This window comes from Notamacropus eugenii, chromosome 3 (assembly GCF_028372415.1).
Source record: "Notamacropus eugenii isolate mMacEug1 chromosome 3, mMacEug1.pri_v2, whole genome shotgun sequence".
Taxonomy (NCBI): domain Eukaryota; kingdom Metazoa; phylum Chordata; class Mammalia; order Diprotodontia; family Macropodidae; genus Notamacropus; species Notamacropus eugenii.
In genome coordinates this window covers 37281190-37302563 of record NC_092874.1, presented here as the reverse complement: position 1 = coordinate 37302563, position 21374 = coordinate 37281190, and the positions used below count along the sequence as shown (strand labels likewise).

Sequence of the window (21374 nt, the reverse complement as noted above, 5' to 3'; positions counted from 1 at the left end):
AGACATACTGGAGTGGTTTGCCGTTTCCTTCTCCAGTCCATTTTCTAGAGGAGGAAACTGAGGCAAACAGGGTGAAGTGACTTGCCCAGGGTCACACAGCTAGGAAGTGTCTGAGGCCAGATTTGAACTCAGGATGAGGACTCTTCCTGATCCTGAGCTCAGTGATTTATCCACTGTGCCCCCTAACTGCCCCCTGGCACACAGTACATGCTAGAGAAATACTAGCTTCATTATTGTTATCACCACTATCATCATCATATCAGTTTCATAGAGAGGTAAGAATTACAAAGAGAGTTGAAGGAACCAGAGTATCACAGACCTAGAGCTGAAAGAGACCCCAGGGTTGAAGAGTGAAGTGGGGGGGCTTTGGAGATGCAAGTGTGTGTAACTTTCTAGGACTTTAGCCACCTAGGGAAGAAGAGAGAAAAAATGGTTAACAGTCCCACCTAACATGGTGTCCCAGAAGCTGAAAAGAGGGAGTTGATACACCTCCCAAGAAGCCTCTTCAACTCATTTATAATATATGGGTAAATATTAAAAGGTAAATAGAAGAGGCAACATGGTGCAGTAGACAGATCCCTGGATTGGGACTCCAAAAGAACTGGGTTCAAATCCCCCCATTTACTACCTAGGTGATGCTAACCAATGCATGCATACATACACACATACTCATATATGTGTGTGTATACATGTATATGTGTGTAAATATGCATGTGCATGCATATACATATATATATGCAAGTCTTTTTTCTCATAACAATGAAGGGTTTGGATTGGATGACCTTTAAGGTCTATTCCAGCTCTACATCTATAGTCCAGTCAGGTATCATGGAGAATCCTCTCAGTCCAAGGTACACACTGCTGTCAAAGGAATTTTCCCCAAGTACACAGATCTGACCACCTGACGCCCCTACTTAGTCTTACTCAGGTGACTCTTTATTGCCTCTAGGACCAACTATAAATTCATTTGCTTACCTTGTAAACCCCTACCCAACCTGCCCTATTCTATCTTTGTTTCCTCCATGGACATTCCTCCCCTTCCTTCACTCCGGGATCCAATCAAACTGGCCTTCTCTCTGTTCCTCTCACTGGACACTCCATCCTCCATCTCTGTGTCTTTTCATTGACCATTCCCCATGCCTGGAATGCACTCCCTCCTTACCTCTGCTTCCTAGCAGCCTCATTCTCTTTTAAGAAGCACTTTGGGTGCCATCTTCTTCATTAAACCTTTCCTGATCTCCCCAAATGCTAGTGCCCTCCTCAGATTACCTTGTATTTAACTATTTTGTACATATTTGTATTTATTTATTTTTATTCTCTATTTATATATGTACTTACTTGTTATCTCCTCCAATAGAATGTAAGCTCCCTACATGAAGGGATTGTTTCATTCTTTGTACCACAAGGACTGACACAGCATCTGGTACATAGTAAGTGCTTAATAAGTCCTGTTGATTGATTGATTGATTGTTGGACTTGTCATACCTGGAGAAAGAACTAAAAATTTTAAAAAGACCCTTACCTAAAAACACTCTTTCACCTGACCTTCAATAATGCTTAACTCAATCTTGGCTTTCCATGATACTCAAATAGATCTATAATCTTGTTAATTTAAATGTTTCCTATTTAGCCATTCTTGGTCATATCCTCCCATGAGTTCACCACAGGGCAACCACCCAATGTTCTGGGAACTTTCTTCAATTTCCCTTGATGTTTTATGGATGCTAGTGGAGCACACAGACTATCCTCAGGCCATCCTTTACTCTGGCCCCATAATCAAGCCATCTTCCTTTTTGATCATCCATTTCTCCAATAACATCCTTCACTCTGGTTCTTCTCTGTAGTTCCTTCCATGTTGTGTATTATAGCATGCTCACACCCATCACTTGCCTCTCCTTTGCTCTCATTTTTAATTCTTCATATACTGATGAGCTCCATGACTTGCCTCCAGACAAGCTGGATTGACTTTGGGAAATTACAAAGCTCCTTTAATAACTCCAAACTTCTCCCTGAAACAAAGAGCTGTCCTTCTAATGCCAATATTCTACTTTGATTCAATACGATACTGAAAACCACTGGCATATCTCTCTGCTGCCTAGGAAGGAAGCCAATGTCTAAATATTTTCCCAGCTGCTGGTGCCATTCCCTCTGAGATTACCTCCCACAACCTCAGTATGTATCTTGTGTATATCTTCTTATTTACATGCTGTCTCCTGCTCTGAGATTCTCTCCCACCTCCCCTGTCTACGTCTTGTACATACATAGCTATTTACACACTGTCTCCCCATTAGACTATGAGCTCCTTGAGGGAAGGAAATGTTTTTGCCTTTTTTTTTTTTTTGTATCCCTAGAGTTTAGCACAGTGCCTGGCATAGAGAAGAGCTTCATAAATACTTGTTGGTTGATTGCTGAGGATGATAGAATAATCAGGTTATAAACCATAGGAAGCTCAAAGATGAAAAAACAACTCTAGATTCAATGGGTAGCCAGGGAAGACTAGTGAGTTGATATAACCAGTCCCTATTCTGAAACCATCTGATTGTCTGCTTTTTCACTCTAGCTAATCTTCCAGAAATGAAAAATTAAGCTCATTACAGCAACCCAACTCGAAGGCTTAAAGACAGAAATATGCCTTTAAGACAAATGAGAAATAAACAAAATAAGGATATAGCTGGAAGAATGAGTATTATTATAATACACCAGGGGAGAGAGGAGGGGAATCTAAGACCTGAATGCTCAGTGAGTCAGAAAGACTTGGAAAGTCATAATGTTGGAACAGGCAGATATAGTCCTAGTAATGAATATGCAGAGTTGCAAGTGTCAGTAAACAGAGAACATGTTATTTTAGGGAGACATGGAGAACATCTGATTAAGGATCAGGGAGTAGAGATCGTCTCTTCACATGACCTCAATGATACTATGCTTGGGTGCAGCATCTCATTAAAATTCCACCAAGAGAGGGTTTGGAGAATGATGTTAGAAATGATGGAGGACTTCAATTATGAGGAAAGGATAACTGGTCAGTTAATAACCATTGATTAAGCACCTATCGTGTGCCATGCACTGTGCTAAGCAATGAGAATTCCAAGAGAGGTAAAAGACAGTCTAATGGGGGAGATAAGATGCAAATAACTATATACAAACAAGCTATCCACAGGATAAGTAGGAAACAAAGAAAGGAAATCGTAGATTGTATGGATAAACAGGAGTGAGACTACCAACATTTTAGAGATGTTGTCCAAGAGATAAGAAAAAGGAATTATTCATCCAAATGTGACCAATAGAAGTTATGAGTGAAATAAATAAACAGCAGCAGGTTCCAGGAATGTAGGGGATAAAGTTATAGGATTGGAGACAGAAAGTCTGATTTTCACTGAGTAGCTATGGGTCAGTAATTTAACTGAACCTCAGTTTTTTTCATCTGTAAAATGGGTATAATTATGCTTGGGAAACCTATCTTGAATAATTGTTGTGAGGCTGAAAAGTACATTATAGAATTATAAGATCATAGATTTGTCACTGGAAGGGACTTTGGAGATCATCTAGTTCAGCCCCATTTTACAGATGTGAAAACTGAGATCCACAGGTACTAAGTGGCTGAATGTCAAGGTAAGTGGCAGAACCAGGATTTTGAGTCCTCTAATTCCAAATCTAGTGTCCATTCCATCGTGCCATGCTGTTTGGGAAACGCATCCCAAAATTTTCAGCACAAATGTCAATGAACATTTTTATTATTGTTGTGAATAATAATATAGTATCTCACTTCTCTTGCTGCCCTGAAAATTTCTCTGAACATTATTTTTAGACATTCTGTTACAAGAAAATCCTAGGCTTGGCAGAATAATGACTAGTATTTTGTGAATTTCTCCCCAAATCTAACTTCTATACAATTTCAAATGCCAAGAAAACACATTTTAGTAAGACAGTTCTATAGTCAATGATGTTAAAACTTATTCAATAAAAGCATTTAATGAAGCAGAATAGGAAAGACTCGCAGAGGAATCTGGGAGAAAAAAGTGCATTAAAGAGGAAGAAATGATTACATATACTGTCCTATGTGATTAAGGATGTGAACTTAGATACTGAGACATTGATTGGGGGTGGTTTCCCGTGCCAAGTGTCTAGCTTTAGACATGGGGGAATGAACATGCAGCTTCCTGGCCCCACATTCAGAGAAAGAGTACCTACACTCTTTGCTGTTCATTTGATGAAAAAACACACTTAAAACATCAGCAGGATTCTGACCAGGGAGATGTAGGAGACAAGCACTTATGGGGAATAATCAAAGGAATCTGGCATAGCCCTCTGGCTTCTGGCATCATTAGTTACAGGTCTGCCAAGATGCTTTGGGAAACATTTTAATTTAAATGCCAACTTTATTTCAACGAAGTCTCCCTTGATCTGTTCAGGGTAGATAGTAAGATAGGTATTCATTTTAGTGGAAAAATAGATGAATGGAGTGTTGACCTTATGAAAAAAAATCTGAAAGATTAAAATCTGGTGTTTTTTTTTACATTAGGAAACTTGTGGAAATAAAACAAAGCAGAAATGTGATTTGACAAATGAAACTCTTAACATTTGCATTAGCTCTTTTGCTAATGTAAGAGACCAAGTTCATTCTGAAATGAGAGGCACACCTACACATTACTTGAAGACAAAGTCCACTTGGAAAGTTTATGACAGACTTTTTATGTAGTTGGCCCAGAAGTAGCAAAGGACTACTCAAAGGACCCTAAATATTCTCCTGTTCCCTTTCTATCCACCTTGGCATCATCTGACTACATATGAATGAAGAAAGTATAGAAGAGAAGGCAGTAAGGATCACAGAATCTGAGTGGGATGGGAGACACCAAAGTAGTTATATAGTCCAACTTAAACACAACATACTTAAAAAGGGGCCATTTGGCCTGTGCTTAAAGTCATCTAGGTTGAGGGAAGCACCGCCTTTCCAAGGACCATTTCACTTTTGGATAGATGTATTTGTTGGGAAGCTTTCCTGACATCAAGTGGAAATGTTCCTCTTTGTGACTTGGCCCATTCCATAGCTCCTGATTCTGCCTTATGGGGTCAAACTGAATGAATCTATTATCTTCTCCATCAGGTAATCTTTCAAATGCTTGAAAACGGTCATTGTATTCTTTATCACCTCCACCATCACCTCTCCAATTCTTTTTTCATGTTCAGTTCCTCCAACTTATCTCATAGGATGTAGACTCAAGACCCTCCACCATCTTGGTTTCTCTCCTCTGAATGCTCCCCAGTCCTGAACACAGAACTCCAGGAGAGATCTCAGGAAGACAAAGTATGGCGAGGCAGTCCTTTAGATTGTGAGTTCCTTGAGAGCTTGGACTGGTTTTTTGCCTTTGCATTTCTGGTGATTAGTACCATAAATGCTCATTGACTTGACTTGACTTGACTACTTCTCTGTTCCTAGAAGCTGTGCCTCCCTCAGTGCAGTCTGAGATAAAATGAGTTTTCCTGGCTGATGACTCACACTAATGACTCCTATTAAACTTGCAACCCACTAAAATCCTCAGATCTTTTTCAGGACAGGTACTATCTAATATACCTCTTCCATCTTATGCTTATGAATTTGTCCCCTCTGAAACCATAGATTGTGTGGATAAACAGGAGTGAATAAATATGACTGAATGTCTTTAGCCCAATACTCTGAACTGTCAAGATTTATTTATTTTTTTGCCTACTGTCTTTCAGTGTATTTGGCTTTCTATCCTAGCTTCATGCCATTTGTAAATTTGCTGAGGATACTATCTATATCTTTATCCAAGTCATTAATAAAAATATCAGACCTCTCAAAGCACAGATCCCTGGAGTACTCCACTGGAGACTTCCTGCTACATTGGCTTTAAATTATGAAAAACCACTCGCCATCTGACTGTCCAACCAGTTCTGAAACCTTTGGATTATATTATCATCTAACCCATTTTCCCCCATCTTCTCTACAAGAATGAAATAAGAAAAAAGAAAAAAAAGCCCTTTGCAGAAAAAAACCCCAGAATTAAGATTTGAGTAGTTCTTTTTTCTTTTTGTTGTCAGGTCTCCTTTCCCCCTAGATCCTCCCCTCACCAAAGGTCCTATCTCTTTTTTCATCTTCCTCTTTCTGTAAGTATAGCTTTAAAACCCCTTTTTTTGTTGTCCTTAGTTTCCTTCAGTAAGCATAGATCAGTCATGCTGAACTTTAGCATTCCTGACAGTATTCTTACAGGACTGTACCTTTCCCTTCCATTCATCCTCTGCTACCTGACTTGCTTCTGTACATTTCTCTTGAAAATCTGTGTTGGTGGTGAGTTCCCTGGGCATCCACATTGGTCACTTTAGTTTAGACAAACCCCATTATAGGAATTAATTCCCTTTATTTCTTCTGGATTTCACTCTCCCATCCCTCCTGGGCTGACTTTCCCTGAAGCATTTTGCTCCTTGGGATCTTTCCTATTTTCTTCCTGAACCTTTTGAAATTTGCTTTACTGAAATCTAGGATGCTTGTCAGACTGTGCCTAGATTACTTCTCTGTCACAAACATGAACATGGAGTTGGCGTCACTGCCTTCCCAGGATTCCCATCATTTCCACCCCAGCAGCCAGTTCCTTCCTGTTGGTGAGGATCAGATCCAGAAACAAAAAAAAACACAAACCCAAATGTTTCCCTCATTGGCTTCTCTACCTTTGAAGAATGCTATGATCACTAAGGCAAGTAAAAAAAAAGTTTTTAGATATTCTGCTTTTAGCAGAGAGAAGGAGCTCTAATAGATATCTGAATAATGATAACAGTAATAGTAACTAGCACTTACCTAGTGATAGTTACTGTGGGTCAGGCAGCGTGCTAAGCACTTTATAATCATTTTCTCATTTGGACCCTTTATTGTAGGTGCTATTATCCCCATTCTATGGATGAGGAAACTGATCCAAACCCAGTCACACAGCTAGTAAGGCTGGGCAGCTAGGTGGTGTAGTGGATAGAGCACCAGTGCAGGACTCAGGAGGACCTCACCTCACTTGACACTCACTAGCTGTGTGACCTTGGACCAGTCACTTAACCCCAGTTGCCTCATCCTGGGTCATCTCCAGTCATCCTGATGAGTATCTGGATCACTGGCTTCAGATGGCTCTGGAGGAGAAGTGAGGCTGGTGACGTGCACAGCCCTCCCTCACTCAAAACAAAGTCAAGGGCAAGTCATGTCATCATTTCTCTGATGGCATGGTCTTCGGCAATGAAGGACGAACACACAGCTAGTAAGACCAACCCAACATTCTATCCACTGTGCCACCTAGCTACCTCCAAACTGAAGCCTCCTTTTGCCACACCTCTGTGACAGGCTTATGATGGTTCACAACTCCTCCCCTATTTCCTCTTTCTGTCCAGGTGGTTTGTGATGCTCTGATGACAAAATCATTTGTTTCTCTCTCTTTTGACCTTTACTCAAATGTTTTCATCATGCTGCTTCTCCTCTCTGGTTCCCAGATGTCCCATGAATATCCCTTCATGAGCCTGAGTCAATGGTAACCAGGAGATGGTTTCACCAGGTTAATTCCCACAAACACCGGAACAAGGGGGTGGAGGGGTAATAGGAAGAGAAGCATGAAATGAAACAGAACCACACATACACTAAATTATGATCTGCCAAAAGTATTTTTTTAAAACATTACAGTTGATAATGATCAATCCCAGAGCAAGAAGCTTTACACAGTGGTGTAAGGACAGGGACAGGAACTGAGATTTACTGATATAGGGAATGGGGGGGGGGAATCCTCCACTGATGCAGTTTATACCACAGAGATGGAGACGTCGCATGATTCGGGCAGCACCCCAAAGCCGGCCCATCAGAGGCCAGGCTTGAACCCGGTTTTTTTCAGGCTACATCTTCATCTCTTACTGTGAGCTGCCTCCTGGGTGTTGTGGGGCTCCTGCTGCCCGATGCTTCAGAGGCATGAGATGCCCAGGAGAAAACCCCTTCAGTTAGCGCTCGTGCTGGCCTTCCTGCGGGGGTTCTAACTCTGCCTGGGTCCTGGACCCCTTGGGGAGCCCGCTGAAGCCCACGGACCCCTCCCGGAGTGTTTTTAAGGGCAAATAGAACACACAGGATGAAAAGGGAGCCCATCCTACTGAGACAGCTACCCGAGCGCTGCCAGCTCCCAGTCTGGGGACCCCCGGCCTCTGCGCAGCAGCTCTTGGCTGCTCCCCCTCTTCGCTGGGGCTCTATGCCCTCGGCGGGCGAGCGGTCCTTCCGTCCCGGGACCGTGCCCGCACCCTGCCCAGCCTGCCCGGCGCAGGCAGACCCAGACCCATCTCCTCCAGGGAACAAGGATCAGCTACTGGCCAGAAGCGAGCGTGGCCTGGATGGTCCCCGGGGGCGTGGGGTGGGGGCAGACGAGGCCCCCGGGGGCTTGGGGTGGGGGCAGACGAGGCCCCCGAGGCCCGGGGAAGGGAGGGCGGCCGAGAGAAGGGTGTCGGGGGGAGGCCGGGGAGGAGCTGGCCCTTATTCTGGGGGGCTCTCGCGTGCGCCTCCGCGGCATCCAACGCGCCTCCGGGAGCTCGGGTTCCTCCGGGGACAGGCTCCTAGCAACCAGCCCCGCCGGCGGCTCCGAGAGGCTCCGGGACGCGCGGCCCGGAGGGAGGGCCGGGCCGGGGGGGGGGGGGGGGCCCGGGGTGCGGGGCGGGCGGGGGGGGGCGGCCCCGGGGTGCGGGTCGCCGCGAGGAGGGCGGAGGGAGGTCTGCGGGCGCCGTCGTTGCGCCGCCCGCGCTGTGTGATTGGCAGCTGCGGCTGAGGGGGGCGGGGGCGGGGAAGGGGCGGTGCCCCTGGAGGGGAGGGGAGCGAGGAGGAGGGGAGGTGGGGGGGGCCGGGGAGGGAGGGAGGAAGGAAGGGGGGAGGGCCCGAGGCGGGGCGGACCGGCGGCCGGCGGGCGGGCGGGCGCAGAGCGTCCCGGCTCGGGAGGCGGGCGGGTGGGCTCGGGCCGCGGCGGCCGCTGCTGCTGCTCCTCCTGGGGCTGCCGCTGCTCCCGGGGCTGCCGCCCGCGCCCGCCCCCGCCCCGGAGGGAGCCCGAGGAAGGCGGAGGACGGGGGAGCAGCCGCGGGCCGCGGCCCGATGAGCCGGGCTCTGTGCATCCGGCTTCGGGGACAGCGGCGGCGGCGGCGGCCGGGAGGAAGGGGAGGGACGCCCGAGACCCCGAGCGCCGGCCGGGAGAGCGCGGCGGCCCCCAGGTGGGTGCGGGGGACTCGGGGGTCGTGACTGCCGGGGGCCGGGGGCTGAGGGGAGGGCGAGGCCGGGGGCAGGAGGGATGGAGGGAGGAGGCAGCGAGGGGAAAGGTGGGTGTGCGGAGCCCGGGGATGCCTGGATGGAGGGATGGAGCAGGGAGGGAGGAGCACGGGGGCGGGCCGGCTGCGGGGGCTGAAGGGAAGGGGTGCCCGGGCACGGGCTGGGGGCCGGGGGATGGATGGGGTGGGACGGAGCGAGAGGGCGAGCGGGGCGGGAGGCGGCTGGGGGGCAAGGCCCGGGGCAGCGGCGGGACCCCGGCGGAGCTGGGGAGGGATGAGGAGCCCGGGACGGAGGCGCGCTGCCGTCCGTCCGTCTGTCTGTCTGTCTGCCCGCCCGCCCGGGGCCGGGACTGCGTCGTGGCTGCAGGGGGCAGCGAAGAGTCTGGAGAGACGCGTCCGGGAGGCAGCGAGGGCTGGCACCCCCAGACCCCGCGGCCCCGCGCCCGCACCCCGACCTTGCGTGTCCGCACACGGACGCCACCGAGGCCGGGCGCCCTGCGGCGGTCCGCGCGCTGAGCGAACTCCCGGGCCGGGCAGCCCAGGTCGGGGTCGGGGGAGCCCCGGGACCCGGGGTGTGGAAGGTCGGGGGGCGGCCTCTGCTTCGGCATCCCCTGGATGGGGAGACCCCAGCCCCGGCGGGGCCGCTGGGGGGCCTGTCTGCAGAAAGGGGGGCTACAGGCTTGGGAGAGGGGGGCAGCGCACCCGAGGTGCGAGCGCTGGGCTCTCGGGGTGCCCGGGGAGACCCCCTGGGGGGCGGGGCGGGGCGCGGGCCGGGCAGCCTGTTTCGGAGGCCGCGGCCGGGGATGCGCGTCCGTCAGTCCGTCCGGACCGTGGGCGTAGGGACGGGTTTGCCTCCCAGGTGCAGAGAGCCCTCAGCGATGAAGGCATTTTCTTTTCTCTTTCCCTTTTTCCAGCCTCCGGGTCGGTAGCTCCGCGGGAGGCAGCCCCGAAAACACACACATTTTCAGTCCAAATTAAAAAGAAAAGCGGAAGAAGCTGCAGAAGCGGCGGCCGGGGGAGGAGGGGCCGAGGCCGCCCGAGCAGCCGGGGAGCCCTGACGCCGGGCCGCCGCCCGAGGGCACGGATGGCCGACCTGCAGCGGGGGGCCGCGGGCAGCGGCGGGGGCCTGCCGGCCTCCCCGGGACCTGTCCTTGCCAAGGTGGCCTTTAAGGCAGGAGAAGGAGACGGCGGAGGCGGAGGTGGGGACGGCGGCGTCAGCTCGGGGAGAGCGCGCTACGACACCGCTGGGGTTTCCAACGGAGACTGCACCCTGGGGGTGCTAGGGGAGGACCCCAGGACCGGGAAGCCCATCAGCCCTGCTCGGGGAAACCACCCCACCCCGGGGGCCCCGGCCGGGGTGCGGGACAGCAAGCCGGGGGGCATCCCCCGCAGAAGCAGCATCATCAAGGTGAGTAGCACGAGGGCAGCCTCGGCCCCGCACCGAGACGGGGCAGGGAGGACAACTCCCCTCGGTGGGCAGAAGGCAGAGAGCAGGACCGGCCACAGAACGAATGCTTGAGCTGGATGGGGGTCTCCCAGTGCAGGAAGGGCCCAGAGGGGCAGCTGGGGCAGCCCCTTGTGAAGGCTGGCACCAGCCTGGGGGGGCACCGTGTCCCCTGGTACCAGGGGTCGTGGCCTGCACCTGTCCCTATGGGACTCCTTCCTGTGTGCTGCCTGGCAGGCCGGTCCGGGCCAGCTGACAGAGACCCAGAAGGTTTTCCGTGGCGTTTTCAGGGATCATGTGAAAGCTGGCCCCTGGAGCCCGTCTTGCTGGGGAGGAAGGGGAGAGGTTAGGGATGATTTGTTGTGCTTACTAGTTGCTTCTAGGAAAGGGGTCCCTGATCACTAAATCACAGGAAGAGAGGAGTAGGTTTTGGGAATAGAATTCCTCTTCCCAGAATCCAGAGGATTACAGCTAACCTGTCTAGAGAGAGTTGAGGCCTTCAGTTCTTTTTTTGGTTTTCTTTTTGCCTTTAACATGGATTTAAAGGAAAGAGAAGCAAAGCGACACTGTTGTTTTGGTTGAGGAAGGGAGAGGGCAGAGATGTATTTTTTGCTTTTAAAAAAGTACTGTTAACAGCTCTTCGCTTTGTTATGGTTTCAGTTTAATTTTCCATTTCGGGTGCGCGATGTAAAAATAAGTGTGTCTAATGCTACAAAGCAAGGAAGGGGGAAAAAACCCCAGATGATGGGTTGCGATAAGGGCAAGAGCTTTTCAAAGTTGTGTTGAAAAGATGAGGATCTCAGTTTCTGAATATCAAGGGGAATTACAAGGACGGCCAGCAGTGAAATATCGTTAACAAGCGCTTCAGCCATCCTTCCAGTCGCTGAAATAGTGCTTATTGTTAGCTGCTGATAAAATGAGAGAGGCAGGAGGTGCGCTGGGGGTTGGGGGTGGTCCTAGTGGGGAGAAAACAACCCAACTCAGAGAGAGCTGAATTCACCAAGGGTGAGATTTTCGGTGGAGCCGGGCCTGCAGAACATCTTCCAAGTGTTTCCAACCCACATGGGGACTTTTACAAGGGTCCCGGGAAACTGACCGCAGTGACAACTACATGTGGCAGGCGGTCGTGAAACTGATTTTCGCTGTGTCATCTGTTTGGGTGAAGGGTACAAAGGAGACCGTGGGCCCTAACTATGGGAGGCATATACTTTGGAGTTGGAGGGAGACACCAAACTCTGTTTTTGATGGTTCAGAGAGCTTTTCTCTGGCATTTTTACTCGTGGATGGTTCCATGGAAGTTGATTGGAGTGATAGCTATTGCTTTCCCTCATGCATACAGATCAATAACATTGATTGAGTAATTTGAGTTATTTTTATTGGTTGTCAAATATTTGTGGCTGAGATTTGTTGTTTTATTTTTGTCTGTGGTATTTACATTAGTGAGATTTGACTCGAAGATACAAACAAGTTGCTAGCCTACTTTATTGTTCGATTTTCCTTTGCAAATTGTTTTGGGATGCTGTTTGATATTGTTTGTAGGTGAGTGTTTTTTTTTTAAATTACAAAATTTGTGTCCTTTGGAATCCACCCTTACTGTAGGATTAAATTTGTGCTATCCCAACTGGATATTTGAGCTGCATTTAAGTTAAAATATCAATGAATGGTACTTTTGCATTTGTGGGAGATTATGAAAATAGTTGTCATATGATTTGGATTTGTGGGCTGGGGATCTTGTCAGAAATGACATCTGAAGTCATGACCCAGGCAGCACAGTCGAAAAGGATGATTTCATTTCAAAATAAACACTCATTTTGGGATAAGGGCTCCGTTATATCTGTTAATCAAGTTATTCTAAAAATAATTTTGTAATTCATCCCATTTAATTGTATGATCCTGCAATCCTATGATCCTTCTTTTTCTCCTTTTTTAATGAAATTTGGATAAAAAACCCCATAAAAATCATGAATATTGTTGCCTTGATGTATAATAAGCCCTCCCCCTTTCAAAACTCCCCATTCCTATAATGGGCACCACCATCTTTCCAGTTGGTGATTGGGCTCTTTGACAGGACTCCATCCTGCTTCTTCCTTTGTCGTCTTCCTCTATATCCTGATTAACAAACCTTGATGGTGGTCATTCTATAATATCTGCAAAATACCTCCCCTTCTCTCCACTCACATTATAGCCTCCCTCATCCAGTGCCTCATCATCTTTTGTTTAGACTAATGCAATGGTTCTTTTGCCTCCAGTCTCTTCCCTTTGCCATTCATCCAATTACACAGCTCCCAAACTGATTGTCATAAAGCATAGGTCTGACGATGTTACCCGCCCCCGCCCCCTCCCCCCCCCAATTCAGGAAGCTCCATTGGCTTCCATTTACCTCTAGGATAATGTGTAATCCTTGTGGCATTTAAAAACTGCCTTTTCAGGCTTACTGCACATTACTCTCCTTCATGTATGCCACTTTTCAACCAAAATGGCTTTACCTGGCTCTGTTCTTGAATCTCCAACTCCAGTCTTCTGGCTTTATATACTGATCATTCCTCATGCTAGGAATGTATTCCCTCTTCTCTGCCATCTAGAATCACTCCTACTTTCCATCAGGACTCAACTCCAGAGTAACATCCCACAGGAGGCCTCATCTGATCCCCTGATTTGCTAGTCCCTTCCCTTCTTCTGGAAATTCTTTTGTATCTACTTCATATGTATTTTATTTTCTTCTCTGGGTTCATGTTGATTCTGCTTTAATAGCATGTAAGCCCCTTGAGGGTAGGGACTGTTTCAGTTTTTTGTCTTTGCCTCTCTGGCACCTCGAACGGTGTTTACTGGCAGATAAACACTTAGTAAAAATGCATGTTGAATGAATAAGTAAATGAAGCCACAGAGGCCAAGGAGTTAATAGCAAAGTAGCTGCCTATGGTTGAAATGACTTATTTGCTGATTTCTTTTGTGTGGTAGTCAAGATACAGCTTGTAGGATTAGCATTTTAGGAAGTTACTTTCCTAAGAAAAAAATCTGGAAACACTTCATGGAAATGGAATGAAAAGCGAACATTTTTGAAATACAATGGCTTTAAGTGAAAGTTCGTTAAGGAAATATCCCAATATTAAAAAAAGAAAGAAGCTGTCATCACATAGAAGCAGAGATGAAAGCTAGGCAAGATCCTGGAGAGCATCTAGTCTGACTTCTTATCTTACAGAAAAGGAAAACTGAGGCCCAGCTTGTCCAAGGTCACATAAGCAGAAAATGATGGGGTGAAAGTTGACAAAGTAAGTAGTGTCTCATTGGATCCTCATGGCAGTCCTGAGAGGTAGATGCCTTTCTTTCCCCCATTTTACAGTCCAAACTGTAAGGCAAACAGAGGTTAAGTGATTTGCCCCGGGTCACACAGCAAAGAAGTATCTGAGGCAGGATTTCAACTTAGGTCTTCTTGACTCCAGGATAAGTGCTTTCTCTACTTGGGAGTGCATTGTGGAGCAGAAGGTGACTCAGTAAAAAAAGAAGTCAGCGTGGGCTTGTCTGAAGTGATGCTAATCATCCTTGCCTATCCTCAAAGCTTCCATTTTCTTGACTTCCTTGAAATATTAGAGGACCTTCTGAGAATTGGGGAGATGGGGTTGGAGAATGTGGTAGGCAGAGTCAGTACTCAAGTTGTAAAACACAGACTAGAAGTAAAAGAATTCATTGAAATCCAATTCAAACACATACTAAGTGTATATAAGACATAAGACTTTGGTGCAAACATGCAAAAACCAAACAGTGCTGGGATAGTCCTTTCCTTTAAGGAGTCTAGATCCTGCTGATTCGATGTAGGCAAATATAAGATCGTTTGAGAAGGTAGGGGCTTCATGGAGGAAGTAGCCCCTGTACAGACTTAGAGAAATCTAAAGATTCTGGAAGGTAGTGAGAAGGTCCATTCCAGGCAAGACACACAACCCATAGGAAGACGAAGATAAGAGATAGAATGTTCATTTCAGCCAACGGCCAGTCTCTCAGCTGTGCTGTGAATCCATGAATAGAGAATGATATAAAATAGGACTGAAACCAAATGAGAAATTCTCTATGTTTGTTTTCATTTTGGCTTCCCCATTATATTGTAAGCTCCTTGAGGACAGGGCAATGCTCTTATTGATCCCTAGGACTTAGCACAGTGCTTGACACGCAGTAGGAGCTTCATAAATGTTTGTTGATTGATTGCTTGGCAGAAGACAGGGAGATACTGTTAAGTAGCAGAAACATCTGACAAAGGGCGATGATACTAGATTGAAGAGGAATACATCTGTCTTTAAAATTTGCTTCTCTGGACGTAAATCCAGCTTTGTAGACAATAAGGTGGGGGCCTGTAGCACAACTAGGTTATTTCCAGCAAAGAACCAAGCAGGTCTAGGCCCATGTAAGTGACATCTTTCACTCACTCAGTAGACATTTGTCGTGGCTTTTTGTGTGAAGAACATATTATTAGGTGGAAGTGGGAGGGATACAGAATCTAGGCAAGACATTGTGCCTGCCCTCATAGCACTGACAATCTAGTTTTTAAAGATCCCAAATGTCAGCAGGTGAGCATGTCCTTCCACCGTGGATCTGTCCAGAACTACAGAGGGCTAATCACTGGTAGTGTCTGCCTTTTTCTTCAGTCCTTGAAAATTGTTTCAGGACTCCATGACATATTCAAATTTTAAATCACTGGCTTATGCCTGGAATTTTAGCAGAGCTGTTGATGGGCCAGTTCCCGGAATCTATTAGGTGAAAGCATTATTTTCCCCTTTCCCACAGTTCACTTGATCAGAATACTCAGATGTGCTCCCATTTTTATTTTGAAGCAGATCGTTCAGCTTAATTTTTCAGATGGTTTCCTATTCTTGATTCAGTTCAGTCTTTAGACATTTTAAAGAATTTAATGTTAAATGTGAAGTTAAATTCTCTGGTCTGCATTTAACTTCCAATTTCAGAAAAAGTTGTATTTCCGTATATATTACATTAGTTATTCACTTCATAGAATCAGGAGATTTTTGCTCATAGAAGGAGTATAATTAATTGTATACTTTGCCTGGCAGCTTTTTGAAAAATAGGAATTTCATAGCTGTGGATTAAATTCTTTGGGCTTCCAAAAGTGAGTTGTATTTTGCATTTTTTTTTCAAATATTGACAAAAAAGTTGGCTTTAGACACTCTGGTCTTGCTTTTTCCATTGATATCTTGGTGAAGTTAATTGTGCCCTGCTTGGCATTCCAGCACATAGTGGGTGCTATATAAATGCTTCTTCCCTTCCCCCTCCTCCTCTGCCATAGTTGTCGCTTGAGTTCTCTGTCTAGCTGGAAATCTTGCTAGAAAGCTACAAATACAGACAGAGAGCTAGAAATTAGGTAGTGTTACTTCTTCTGGCAGCCAGTGGGCCCACTGGCAGAAGAATTCTAAAATTGGCATAACCAGCCAGCTTTACAGGAATTGGCTATTGATGGTCAGTCAGGCATCATGGTATATAGTTAGAGGCAGCTGGTACACGGGAATTCACTTTGAAACTTGAGCCACGTGACCTGGGTTCAGATCTCAGTCCTGCCAACTACTGCCTGGGTGACGAGCAAATTCCTTAAGTCTTTTGGGGCCTCAGTTTCCTCATTTGTAAAATGAGATTATTAGACAGGATGATACCTCAGAGGCCCCTTTCAGCTAAGGGGCTGAATCTAGTATCATCACGCTTTGTCAGATGTTTCTGCTACTTAACAGTATCTCCCTGTCTTCTGCCAAGCAATCAATCAATAAACATTTATGAAGCTCCTACCGTGTGTCAAGCACTGTGCTAAGTCCTAGGGATCAATAAGAGCATTGCCCTGCCCTCAAGGAGCTTACAATATAATGGGGAAGCCAAAATGAAAACAAACATAGAGAATTTCTCATTTGGTTTCAGTCCTCTTTTATATCACTCTCCATTTACCTTTGCTCACCTTCTCACCTTTGGGGACTATTTAAGAACGGGAGAGATGAGTGCTGAGACTGCTTGAGGTTTGAATGTAGGTAGGAGGAGTTGTCTTCCGTATCTCTGCACCCACCTATATGGCCACAGTGGGATCCTGGGCCCAGAAAGAGCTCAGGTGCCGTTGAACCAACTGGTAGCTTCCAATTTTAATGAATTATTCTTTTGTTTCTTTAAATTAATTTATTTAATTTAATAATTAATAAAATTTAAATTAATTTATTTAATTTTAGTTTTAAGTATAGTTTTCAACATTCACTTCCATAAGCTTTTGAATTTTAAATTTTCTCTGCCTCTCTTCCCCCTTGCTTGGTGTGCAGTCTGATAAAGGTTCTACATATACATTCTTATAAAACATTTTTTCACTTTAGTCATTTGATGAGTTATTCTTGCTGGCTAGGTGCCAAGCTTAGTTTTTTCTACCTGCTATCAGTGGCCCTCTAAATGTTGGGGTCCTATGGAGAAGCCCTGGTCAGTATGCCTTAGTTTTGACCCTCAGACTCTGTTTTAGTATAACCATAAGCCCTCGGGTCATAGACCTTGCAGCTTTTTTAGTGTTCTTCACACATGATCCTCCCATCTTTTGACTCTGTGCTTGGACCCTCTGTGTAGAACACTCTTCTTCCTCACTACTGTTTTCTTGGAATCCCTGATTTCCATCAAGACTCAGCTCAAGCCCCAACTTCTGCATGTGCCAGTTTCTGTGGGAGACCTTTCTTGGTCCTCCTAGCTTCTAGTGCCTCCCTGCCTCCTCCGACAAGGTTACCATGCATTTACATATACACCCATCAAAGTGCGCGCTCATTGTCTCCATAGAACACGTAGCCCTTGGAGCTAGCAGCCCTTTTAAGTTCCGTCTTTGTATCTCCACGGCCTATCCAAGTACTTTGCACATAGAAAGTACTTCAAAAATACTTTGGTGGTGGTTGTTCAGTCCTTTCTCAATTGAGTCTGACTCTCTGGGACCCCCTTTGGGGTTTTCTTGGCAAAGATACTGGAGTGGTTGCCCATTTTCTTCTCCATCTCATTTTACAGATGAGGAAACTGAGGCAAACAGGGTGAAGTGACTGGCCCAGGGCTGCACATGTAGTATCTGAGACCAGATTTGAATTCATAAAGATGAGTGAGTCTTCCTGCTTTCAGACCCAGTGCTTTATCCACTGAGCCACTTGGCTGCTGATGGATATTTTTAATTGATCTCAAACTAGAAGAGACATCTAGTTCAGTCCTCTCATTTTACAGTTGAAGAAATTGAAGGACAGAGAGATTAAATGACTGGCCCGAAGTCATCCAGGTGGCATTCGCATTGACATTCTCTGATTTCAGATCAGTCTTCTTGCGGCCGCAGCACGCTGCCTTTCATTTAGCCTGTGAAAACAGCCAGACTGAATATTTTAGTTCAGAAAAGTATCACTGGATGATCACTAATCTTCCCTTCACTTTTTGCTGTGCAGTTTAAATCAGGCCAGAGGATTATTGGAAAGACCAAGGAGAAAAGGACTGATTTTTGTCCATTGAAAGAATTGTAGTCAGAATTTGGCATTTGACTCTCAAAAGAGTGTTGGAGGATGCTGAAAAATTCCTTCTCACCTTTGCTTTTCCAAGCCCTTCCTTCTTTCAACCCTTCACCCTCTAGATAGGTGAATGTTTTGTTTCTCTGAATATTTGCCAAGTCCATGACAACCAGTGACCTACGGTTCTTTGCAATTGGATACTGCTCTCAGACACTGGAGTGATTTTCTTAGAATATGCCCCCCTTAAATCTTCGAGCTCAGTTTCCTATTGCAAAATACATTGCAGATGGTCTTAAGTAGCCTGTGTTCTTTTTTTATACTTGAGTTATCCACAGCACTTGCTGTAGAAAAATGAAGCAATATTACTAGTGGCAAACAGAGTTATTAAAGCAGTTAGGGCATTGGAAGTCTCCTTTTCTGTTTTGCTTTTGTGAATTTTAAGTTCAACCAATAGTTCCCCCCCCCCTCCCCCAGCACTCTTTGGAAGAACTGTCAGTACATTCAGCTAATAGGTTTTTGAGTCAGTTTAATTGCTCTATTTTCTACAATTAATTCAATTCGGCAACAAGCAATGATTACTAAATACCTCTGTACAATGCCTAGTGCTAGGAGTACAGAGGGAATAAAACAGCCCCTGCCCCTAGGGAGCTTTCATTCTTCTGAACTTCTGAGCAGGGTTATAAGGAATCTGAAGAAATTTAGAATTTTACTGGTTTTTAAAAATCCTGTATTTGTGCACAAACCCTTCGTCTCTTTGACCTCCACATTGTCATGGCTTTGGCACTGAGCTAGGCATATGGTAGGTACTTAATAAAAGCTTCTTGATTGATTGATACTTAATCCTATGGAATGCCTTACTTCCTGCTGTACCTATTCTAAAATTCTTAACTTTTGAAATATTTAGCAGGTATTCTGGAGGGATTTCCCAAAGCACTTTTAAATATATTATGGTGCTTTTGAATCTGTTACTTCCATCAATTCATCAGTCCACAAGCACTTATTAAATAATTGTCAAGTGTCAGGCCCTATATGCGGCTCTGGTGATGAAAAGACAACTCAAACAGGCCTTGCTCTGCTCTCAAGTAGGGTGTGTGTATGTCCGTGTCCCATCACTCCAGTATCTCTGCCAAGAAGACCCCGAATGGGGTCATGAAGAGTTGGACGTGAGTGAAAAATGACTGAACAGCAGCAGAATGTGTATATATACACACACTACTTGAAAATACACTATGCGCACGCATGTTTAGCTGTATACCACAGATTTCCGTAGAGCCACAATATGACATTCACATATGTATACATATACATACTTGTAAACACACAAACATGTATGTATATGCATACATATTGACTGGAGAAGGAAATGGCAAAGCATTTCAGTATCTCTGCCAAGGAAACCCCAAATGGCATCACAAAAAGTTAGATGTGACTGAAAAATGGCTGAACACCAAAATATGTATATACACACTGCTTGAGCATATACTGTGTATTCTCATGTATGTTTATATAATATATGCATATAACATTCATATATACATACTTGTACATACACAAATATATATGGGTATGTATGTATGTATCACCTACTTTTACTACTGAATAGTAATAAGATCAAATTGATCTCTAGTCCCTAGAGTTTTAATCTCCAGAATAAAACCATCAAAGGCCATGGCCAGACTGCTCCTATCACCCCAGCTCCCCTCCATACTGTCCATATTGCTCATACTCTCGCTGTGTTTTCCAATCAGTGAATTCCTTCTGCAGACCAGATTCCATGAAATACTTGGATCATGATCACCTCCCACCCAACTGGAGCCTTCCTTCTCTGGACTTTTCCACCTTTTTATCAGTGACCTCTCTTTCCCCCTTCCTTGCCCCATTTCCAGCTCTCTTTTATGTGTTGACCCCATTAGACTGTAAGTTCCTTGAGGGTAGCAACTTTAAAAAAAAAAAACGAAAACCTTATATTTGTATCCCTAATACTTAGCACAGTGACTGGTATGTAATTTCACTTAAAACTGTCTTTCTCTTTCTTCTCCCCTCCTCCTGTGTTCCATTCAGAACTTATTTCAGGAGTCGAGAGGTCCTCTGAACCATCATTTTGATGGCTAAATTGGAGGCAATGCTGGAAGACCTTTCAAAGTCTGACTTTCCTATTTGCAACCCATGTGACAGGGAACAAGCCTCTCAGTTTTCTCATCTGCAAAAAGCAGAGATTAGAATAAATGGTCTCTCTCAATTGTAAAGCTTATGTAATAGAAAGGTTGGGCTGTTTTCCAGTTTTCGAACCCAGTTTTTTATTTGGTCTTGTCTCCAATTGCTTTGGGTCATTCTTGGTAGTGGTCAAGAGTAGGCGGCTTTGTGACTGGACCAACCTTAGGGAATTCTGTGTTACAAAGAAGAAACATTTCTTTCATCTGCAGTATTTTGGAAACAATCAAGAGGAAATAAATAAACTTTTCATTTTAAGTCAAAGCCAGAATCTTGTCCAGTCCAATAACATTTGGATGGGAATGTTGGTTTGATCTCTAAAAAGTTCTGGAAAGTGTTAACTGGCCATAAATGTGCTCTTCCTTTGTACTATTGAAATAAGATCTCAGACACTGAGGTCACGTAGGACTTACATGGTTTGGTGGATTTTTAAGTCAAGGTACAAGAGTATTACTCAACATTTAAACTTTTTACTGATCCCGTGGAATGTCTGAAAGATTGTTGAATTTGGAGACAGAGGACCTGAGCTCAGTTCCCATCCCATCCCTGATGCTCATTTAACTTTTCTGAGCCACAATTTCTTCATCTTTAAAATGAAGCATTTGGATTCTCTGCTCTCCAAGGTGCCGCCAGTTTCTAAATCTGTGATCCTTTGAACCATGCTTTCTCCTGATCTTGAAACAGAAGACTAATTTTGACTTTGGAATTTTTATGTAAGATAGCCTTGTAGGTCATCCATGATCCAATTCACTGAAATTCCCTTAGCCAATTGGCCAGTTGCTCTTCTTAAACCAGGGTGTGTGGACTGCGGAAAGATTTAAGAGGGATCTATAGACCTGAATAGGAAAACAGCTTAACATTTTCATTTTCAGTAACATTTGGTTTCTTTTGCAATCGTATGTATTTTATTTTATGAATGTAGAAGCATTGTTCTGAGAAGGAGTCTGAAGGCTTCTCTAGCTGGC

The 21374-nt window shown here is 45.4% G+C and overlaps 1 protein-coding gene across 2 annotated transcripts in view; it reads left to right on the top strand.

The window, feature by feature from the left end:
• PLCL2 (phospholipase C like 2) overlaps window positions 1–21374 on the top strand; it is a 318760-nt gene that overhangs the window by 79950 nt on the left and 217436 nt on the right. Inside the window, exons 1-2 of one of the 2 annotated variants that reach the window (XM_072651236.1) lie at window positions 8954–9216; window positions 10185–10678. In XM_072651236.1, coding sequence (XP_072507337.1) covers window positions 10355–10678 — 324 coding nt within the window. In that variant the 5' untranslated portion in view covers window positions 8954–9216; window positions 10185–10354. Of the gene's footprint in view, window positions 1–8953; window positions 9217–10184; window positions 10679–21374 lie in introns of those variants that run through there. The other variant, XM_072651235.1, reaches the window with a different exon arrangement.